This window comes from Fundulus heteroclitus, chromosome 16 (genome assembly GCF_011125445.2).
Source record: "Fundulus heteroclitus isolate FHET01 chromosome 16, MU-UCD_Fhet_4.1, whole genome shotgun sequence".
Lineage (NCBI taxonomy): Eukaryota > Metazoa > Chordata > Actinopteri > Cyprinodontiformes > Fundulidae > Fundulus > Fundulus heteroclitus.
In genome coordinates, this window is record NC_046376.1 from 6,610,369 (window position 1) to 6,619,570 (window position 9,202).

Here is a 9,202-nt window from a genome sequence, read left to right on the forward strand (position 1 = left end):
TTTTAAAGGAAGGGAGAAAAGCAAAGAACGGGGGAAGGTTCTGTCTCATAACATGCTTCTTTAGGGATGAATTTTCCAAATAACTAAAAGAAAATCAGTTGAAAGCCATACTACTTCAGTTTATGAGAAATCATTTGTCAATGAGGGTGGTTTTCTTGCCTTGTTTTCAATCATAAACTCAGAGTTATAGCAGATGTGGTTCCTATACGTGCTTCTATCAGAGATATCAGGGAAAACAGAAGAAAAGCTTTGGCTGTGTCTGCGATCGTTTAGTTGTTGGTCTTCAGTGTTCAGATTGGTTTGTTCCTCTTTTTTCCCTTCGTATCTCTACTTAAGTTGCTGCTCCTGCGAGTCAAGAAGGCTAAACTCATAAAAAACTCATAAAACCCAAATTAATTGCTTTTCTTGTCTCTTTTCTGTGTCTCTGCTCTGTCTTCTCTAAGCCCCAGTGGGTGGAGGCAGATGAGCGTTCACACTTAGCCTGGTTTTGGTTCTGCTGGAGGTTTTCCTCCCTGTTAAAGGGGAGTTTTCCTCTCCACTGTCGCTTCATGCATGCTCAGTATGCAGGAGTTAGCTGCAAAGCCATCAACAATGCAGACGACTGTCCACTGTGGCTCTACGCTCTTTCAGGAGGAGTGAATGCTGCTTGGAGAGACTTGATGCAACCTGCTGGGTTTCCTTAGAGAGGAAACTTTCTGAACAAACTTTATAATCTGACCCAATCTGTATAATCTGATTGAATTTGACTTGGGAAAGAGTTTTGAGATGACATGTATCATGAATTGGCGCTATATATATATATATATATATATATATATATATATATATATATATATATATATATATATATATATATATATATATATATATATAATTTTAAGTTGTTATAATTTGGTTTTGTGTTCTGCAGCTGTAGTTTTCTAATCCTCCTGAAGGTGGCAGTGTTTCTGTTTTGAGTCCTGCAGCTCAGAGTTGTGGGTCTGCTGGACTTTTTTAAAAATTATCATAATGTCATAGTTTCATCCTGCGTTTACCAGCAGCAGCCACAGAGGGGCGCTGTTGAGCCTGTGACTTTCCTTAGAGAGGAAACTTTCTGAACAAACTTTATAATCTGACCCAATCTGTATAATCTGATTGAATTTGACTTGGGAAAGAGTCTTGAGATGACATGTATCATGAATTGGCGCTATATTAAAAAAAAAAACTGAATTTAATTGAATTTAAACTAATAAAAAGACAGCATATTTTAAAAAAAAAATTCATTTAAAATGAAAAGCAATAATTAAGAAAAATGTTGATGTCCTTATTTCATGTTAAACTGTTATAATTTGGTTTTGTGCAGCTGTAGTTTTCTAATCCTCCTGAAGGTGGCAGTGTTTCTGCAGCTCAGAGTTGTGTGTCTGCTGGACTTTAAAAATTATCATAACGTCATAGTTTCGTCCTGCGTTTACCAGCAGCAGCCACACAGCGGCGCTGTTGAGCCTGTGACTTTCCTTAGAGAGGAAACTTTCTGAACAAACTTTATAATCTGACCCAATCTGTATAATCTGATTGAATTTGACTTGGGAAAGAGTCTTGAGATGACATGTATCATGAATTGGCGCTATATAAAAAAAAATCTGAATTTAATTGAATTGAGACTAATAAAAAGACAGCATATTTAAAAAAATAATAATTTAAAATGAAAAGCAATAATTAAGAAAAATGTTGATGTCCTTATTTCATGTTAAATTGTCATAATTTTGTATTGTGCAGCTGTAGTTTTCTAATCCTCCTGAAGGTGGCAGTGTTTCTGCAGCTCAGAGTTGTGGGTCTGCTGGACTTTAAAAATTATCATAACGTCATAGTTTCGTCCTGCGCTTACCAGCAGCAGCCACAGAGGGGCACTGTTGAGCCTGTGACTTTCCTTAGAGAGGAAACTTTCTGAACAAACTTTATAATCTGACCCAATCTGTATAATCTGATTGAATTTGACTTGGGAAAGAGTCTTGAGATGACATGTGTCATGAATTGGCACTATATAAAAAAATATCTGAATTTAATTGAATTGAAACTAATAAAAAGACAGCATTTAAAAAAAAAAGTTACTCATTTAAAATGAAAAGCAATAATAAAAAAAATATTTTGCCGTCCATATTTCATGTTAAGTTGTTATAATTTGGTTTTGTGCAGCTGTAGTTTTCTAATCCTCCTGAAGGTGGCAGTGTTTCTGTTCTGAGTCCTGCAGCTCAGAGTTGTGGGTCTGCTGGACTTTAAAAATTATCATAACGTCATAGTTCCGTCCTGCGTTTACCAGCAGCAGCCACAGAGCGGCGCTGTCGAGCCTGTGACTTTCCTTAGAGAGGAAACTTTCTGAACAAACTTTATAATCTGACCCAATCTGTATAAGCTGATTGAATTTGACTTGGGAAAGAGTCTTGAGATGACATGTATCATGAATTGGCGCTATATTAAAAAAAATCTGAATTTAATTGAATTGAAACTAATAAAAAGACAGCATATTTTTAAAAAATGTTCCTCATTTAAAATGAAAAGCAATAATTAAGAAAAATATTGATGTCCTTATCTCACGTTAAATTGTTATAATTTGGTTTTGTGCAGCTGTAGTTTTCTAATCCTCCTGAAGGTGGCAGTGTTTCTGCAGCTCAGAGTTGTGGGTCTGCTGGACTTTTAAAATTATCATAACGTCATAGTTTCGTCCTGCGTTTTTACCAGCAGCAGCCACAGAGGGGCGCTGTTCAGCCTGTGACTTTCCTTAGAGAGGAAACTTTCTGAACAAACTTTATAATCTGATTGAATTTGACTTGGGAAAGAGTCTTGAGATGACATGTATCATGAATTGGCGCTATATTAAAAAAAAAATCTGAATTTAATTGAATTGAAACTAATAAAAAGACAGCATATTTTTTTAAAATGTTCATTTAAAATGAAAAGCAATAATTAAGAAAAATGTTGATGTCCTTATTTCATGTTAAATTGTTATAATTTGGTTTTGTGCAGATGTAGTTTTCTAATCCTCCTGAAGGTGGCAGTGTTTCTGCAGCTCAGAGTTGTGGGTCTGCTGGACTTTTTTAAAAATTATCATAACGTCATAGTTTCGTCCTGCGTGTACCAGCAGCAGCCACAGAGGGGCGCTGTTGAGCCTGTGACTTTCCTTAGAGAGGAAACTTTCTGAACAAACTTTTTAATCTGACCCAATCTGTATAATCTGATTGAATTTGACTTGGGAAAGAGTCTTGAGATGACATGTATCATGAATTGGCGCTATATTAAAAAAAAAAATCTGAATTTAATTGAATTGAAACTAATAAAAAGACAGCATATTTTTTTAAAATGTTCATTTAAAATGAAAAGCAATAATTAAGAAAAATGTTGATGTCCTTATTTCATGTTAAATTGTTATAATTTGGTTTTGTGCAGATGTAGTTTTCTAATCCTCCTGAAGGTGGCAGTGTTTCTGCAGCTCAGAGTTGTGGGTCTGCTGGACTTTTTTAAAAATTATCATAACGTCATAGTTTCGTCCTGCGTGTACCAGCAGCAGCCACAGAGGGGCGCTGTTGAGCCTGTGACTTTCCTTAGAGAGGAAACTTTCTGAACAAACTTTTTAATCTGACCCAATCTGTATAATCTGATTGAATTTGACTTGGGAAAGAGTTTTGAGATGACATGTGTCATGAATTGGCGCTATATAAAAAAATATCTGAATTTAATTGAATTGAAACTAATAAAAAGATTTTTTTTAAATGTTCATTTAAAATGAAAAGCAATAATTAAGAAAAATGTTGATGTCCTTATTTCATGTTAAATTGTTATAATTTGGTTTTGTGCAGCTATAGTTGTCTAATCCTCCTGAAGGTGGCAGTGTTTCTGTTCTGAGTCCTGCAGCTCAAAGTTGTGGGTCTGCTGGACTTTAAAAATTATCATAACGTTATAGTTTCGTCCTGCGTTTTTACCAGCAGCAGCCACAGAGGGGCGCTGTTGAGCCTGTGACTTTCCTTAGAGAGGAAACTTTCTGAACAAACTTTATAATCTGACCCAATCTGTATAATCTGATTGAATTTGACTTGGGAAAGAGTCTTGAGATGACATGTATCATGAATTGGCGCTATATAAAAAAAAAAAAATCTGAATTTATTTGACTTGAAACTAATAAAAAGATTTTTTTAAAATGTTCATTTAAAATGAAAAGCAATAATTAAGAAAAATGTTGATGTCCTTATTTCATGTTAAATTGTTATAATTTGGTTTTGTGCAGCTGTAGTTTTCTAATCCTCCTGAAGGTGGCAGTGTTTCTGCAGCTCAGAGTTGTGTGTCTGCTGGACTTTTTTAAAAATTATCATAACGTCATAGTTTCGTCCTGCGTTTACCAGCAGCAGCCACAGAGGGGCGCTGTTGAGCCTGTGACTAACTTTGCAGCAGGATCCACTAACTTTTAACGTCCGTGTTTTGTTTCTGCAGCCTTCACCATGATGATCATTTTGGCTCTGATCCGGATCGCCAAAGGCACCGGGGAGGGCCGCCCTCCTGTCGCCACCCTCTCCGGCGTGCCCAACCTGTTCGGCGTGTGCGTCTACTCCTTCATGTGCCAGCACTCCCTGCCCTCGCTGGTCACGCCCATCTCGGACAAGAAGCGAGTCGGCGCGCTGGTCCTGGCCGACTACGTCCTGATCCTGGGCTTCTACGTGCTCCTCTCGTTCACCGCCATCTTCTGCTTCGACAGCTCGCTGCTGCACGACATGTACACGCTGAACTTCACCGACAACTGCGACGTGCTGGACATCCCGGTGCTGCGCTACTTCCTGGGCCTGTTCCCGGTCTTCACCATCAGCACCAACTTCCCCATCATCGCCGTGACGCTGCGGAACAACTGGAAGACGCTCTTCCACCGGGACGGCGGCACCTACCCGTGGGTGGTGGACCGCGTCGTGTTCCCCCTCATCACCTTGGTGCCGCCCATCGTCGTGGCTTTCTGCACGCACAACCTGGAGTCCCTGGTGGGGATCACCGGGTCGTACGCGGGGACGGGCATCCAGTACATCATCCCGGCGTGCCTGGTGTTCTACGCCCGGCGCCACCTGGAGCCGGTGGTGGGCAGAGACGCCGTCAACAAGCACCGCTCCCCCTTCCGCCACGCCTTCTGGGTGTGGTTCGTCCTGGTGTGGGCGGCCTCCTGCCTCATGTTTGTCACCGCCAACATTATCCTGACTGACACTAAGAAATGAGAACGAGCTTTTTATGGGGAATCTGCCGCCGTTTGGCCGGTTTCTTTGGGTTTTTTCTCGAGGCCTTAACTGCTGCTGGATGGACTCTGTGCCTTTTTTTGTTTTTTTTTTAACCAGATTTAAGTTGCTTAAATGACGTGCAATCAGTATTAATTTATCAGATTTGTTAAAAAGGGACCAAATTATTATTATTATTATTATTATTTTATAAGTTCTGGATGTGTGCATGACGGCGATCAAAGGGATTTTAAGAAAATGACCTTTTTCTCATCAAACGGCTCGAGCTTTTCGCCCCGTTTCGCAGAAGCATCCACGACAAAAAGGCTCTTCCTTCGATGCGTCGCATCCCAGACCCCGACGGATGGATCTGCAGAGCTGAAGGAGGGGAATCCAGGTGTGCTGCATCTGAAAGTAGCCCTGGAGGACCGGAGTCGGACTCTGATCGGCAGCAACGACCGAGCTGCTGCAGATAAGAACGTGTGTTTTAACGGAGAAATTTCAACCTGCTACCTCGAACCCTCTCTAGGAACGCTTCTGACAAACACGTGGGTGATTTAACAGATCCGCGGGACGCATTTCTCACTTTTAATAACCTTCATTAAAGGGGGGGGAAGAAGCAGCGTCTCGACGGTGAGGGATCCGCCGGCGCTTTTGCTGCAGAATATTGCCATAAAACTATATCAAAGCAACAGGAGCAGCGGAGAAAAACTGCCTGTCTCGGGCGGATCCGTGTTCTTGTCAGAGAACCGCTTCACGGCGGCGTAATGAGATCGGAGCGCGGGAAGAAAAACGATAGTTCTCCTGCCGCCGGTGTACTTCCATCCCTCAGCAGGAGGAGGGAAGTGAGGGCGACGTTCCCGTCCTTCATGTGAGCGGAGAAGCTGACGGATTCGCTCTTATCCTTGTAGGTTTACACTCGTGGCGTCTGTCCCGTGTTCGTGCCGCTCCGGACCGGATTCCCGATCCATCTGCAGTGTTTTAGCTCCATGTGTGATGAAATCATGCAGGTCGTTTGCTCCTCCAGTGGCTCAGACTTCACCAAACTCATTGTTGCCCTGAAACGTCCGTCTTTAACGTGTTAAAAGCGTCGTTCTGTGAGTTTTCTCATTGATTTAAACCGTGAAGGCCTCCCAGCTGAGCACAAGAACATGTTTTTTTTAGTGAAACTCTGCAGGGCAAGGTAATTACAGCTGACTGGGATTGATTTACATGCTCGTAATATTCCTGAACATCCATCTGAATCCCAGAATGTGGAGCAGGAAAGCTGCTGGAAAAAGCCCAGATTTATTTTCCAGTGTTTGCAAATCAAACAACAAGCTGAGGTTAAAAGGAAGAACGTAACAAATCTCTATTCAGCCTTTTAGTTTGTTGAGAATGTTGCACTTTAAGCTTCTCATGAAGCAATATTTTAGGACTTTTAATTAATTAGGGCTGCAGAAATATTATAAAGCAACAGAATCAGGCTTAGCTGCTTCTTGCTGAACTTATATTACTTGTAATGTGACGGTAATTTGTTGACTTGTGGATTTTAAAAGGGGGTCCCTGGCATAGAGAAACTAACAAAATGGTTCCTCCAAAGTCTGCAGTCTTAAACATTTTCCTGACTCAGAAAAATAATCTATTAGAATGGATACAGATTTGTATCCCTATTCGCTTTTGTGGACAAAAAAGGTTTGTAGAATTATTAAATATTGACATGAAAATGTGCAGGATCCCCATTTATACAAAATGTATTGGATTAAAACAAAAAAACAAAATGCAGTTTACTCCAGTAGAAGGTGAGTTATCGTTAAAGAATAACTTCTAATATCAGGCGTAGATGTAAAAGAAAGTAACGCTCAGGTGTGACACGGTGAAAGATCTTAATTATAAAGATAAAACTGCTCAGCCAAGGAATCAAAGAAATGTTTAAATCTGAAAGTAGAATTGAATTTCTCTGAGTCTGCGTCCTTCCTTCACGGCATAGCAAAGGGAAAACAATGCCGATCAGGACAGTTTACACAACTTTTCATTAGTTTTAGTTATTTAGCTTCCCTCGTTTTTTTTACTGGCAGCTCTTCTTCTGCTAGTTTTTTTTATAGATCCCTCTGTTCCCGCAAAGCAATTATGTAATGATTTGACCCTTTCATATCATCCCTGAACGTGGCTCCGGCTGCAGGGATTTTCTCCGCACTCATATTTAATGGCGGCAAGCGGTTGTTCAGGTAGCAGCGGAGGTAATTAAAGCTCTCCCTCCGTGTGGCAGAAGTTCAGCGGTGCAGCGTTTTTTCATGGACTGCTGTGAGCGCAGCTTCAATTGGAAGCTAATGTGCTGTGACGGGAGTGTTTTTGAGGCTCTGGAGCTGATTTCTGCTCACGTGTCGTCGCGTTGGGGGACACCTGGGGGGGAATCCAGTCTTGCTTCATTTAGACCGCTGGACCTGCAGCTTCTCAGCTTATTTCCATCTGCAGCAAAGTGTCCAAACGACAAAAACACGATTCGGATACTTGTTTCTCTGCACAAAAACATCTAAAACTTTATGAATATGGGTGAGAAACGAGGTTCTGAATTATTTTAATTTTCTCACAACTCTTTTCTTTTGGTTTATTTTTCTTGCCTGGAACGGGAATAATTTAGATTTTTCTTTTTAGAAATGAAAATGTTGACAATCTGTGTGGAGCCAAAAAGATTTTTTCTTTTTATTTAAATATTATGTTCTTAAATGTGGTTTCTATTTATCTGGGTTATTTTTTTTTTCTAACAGATTTATTCATCTGTGTTTCTGAAAATTTCTTTCCACCTTCTGAATGGATGTTTACTCCTTTTTTTTATCCAGTTTCTGTCCTTTTTTTATAATTCACAAATAAAAATGAATTTTATCTGAAACCTTGTTGTGAAGCTTGAATATTGGATGGAAGATCGTCGATTGAGGTTCAATAAGAAGAGTTAAGAAAGTTAGTTAAGGTAAAAGAAAACTGCTGAATCCAGGATTCAGTGATGCTTTAATCATCCAGATCTTCACCGTCACGGTGTGCATTTGGTGCTGGGAGACAAATTACTCATTTACAGATTTAAATGTTTGTGGTCAGCGAAGATGAGGACATTTTTGGAGAGATTAGAAATATGTCACTGTCTCTGCTGCCTGAATATCCGGCAAAGAAGTTAATTAAACAGTAGGACATGTCAGTAGCTGCATGCAGTAGTTTCTCTTCTATGAGGGGGGTGGTGCCTGTCTCTTGCTGTCATTGGGCAAGAGGCGGAGTACTTCCTGGTTAACGACTGGGTAACGGGTTACTAGGACTCCCCATGACTTAGTAATGGGGTAACGACTCCCCATTACTAAAAGGTGGACCTGTTTTGGTTCGATTTGCATGTTATCTAATAGCCTCGTGAGACCATCCTGATCTCGCGAGGTTTCAAGGTTTCACTCGCAGATCAGTCTGGCTACTCTCCGTTAAAGAAAATTTGGAGCCGTTCACCAAACGAACGTCCAATCAGCGTTGGCTTTGAGGCGGGTTGAGGTGTGACGCAACGGGAAGCGCGTCAGTTCAGTCTAAACAACATGGCGGTTTCAGCCGATGAAACTAGCGTTAGCGTGGCTATCGAGCAAGTTTTATCGGCATTACAGAGCATTTCTTTGCTGAGCTAACGAGCCTTTACCTGCAGCAGCAAGAGTAGCTTGGCTTGTGGTTGTGTTTTCGTCGTCGCTCTGTTACGAGCGACGACGAATCTGATTGGTTCATTTGGCCCGTCTATCACCAACATAGGCCAATCAGCTAACCAGTATTTTCGCCCCTTCCCAAAGTTACTTCAACGGAAGGTTTCCAGATGGATATGCGGAGCAAATCTATCTGGCGGAGTCAGGTAAGTTATCTAAGCCATTACAAGGCCTTTGTTGGGCAATACGATAAAGTTTGGAACTACATATTACTCCAGACATTTTGAATTGAAAAGGCTTTCTGGATAGGAAGCGAAACGTCTTCAAACTTCGGAAAAAAAG

At 40.8% G+C, this 9,202-nt stretch overlaps 1 protein-coding gene across 1 annotated transcript in view; it reads left to right on the plus strand.

Moving 5' to 3' along the window:
- The window catches only part of LOC105932820 (transmembrane protein 104), an 81,086-nt gene extending 75,556 nt beyond the window's left edge, over positions 1-5,530 (plus strand). The window contains exon 10 of the mRNA XM_012872109.3: positions 4,459-5,530. Within this exon, the coding sequence (XP_012727563.1) occupies positions 4,459-5,222 (764 nt within the window). The 3' untranslated portion in view covers positions 5,223-5,530. The remainder of the gene's footprint in view (positions 1-4,458) is intronic.
- Positions 5,531-9,202: the final 3,672 nt, after the last annotated feature.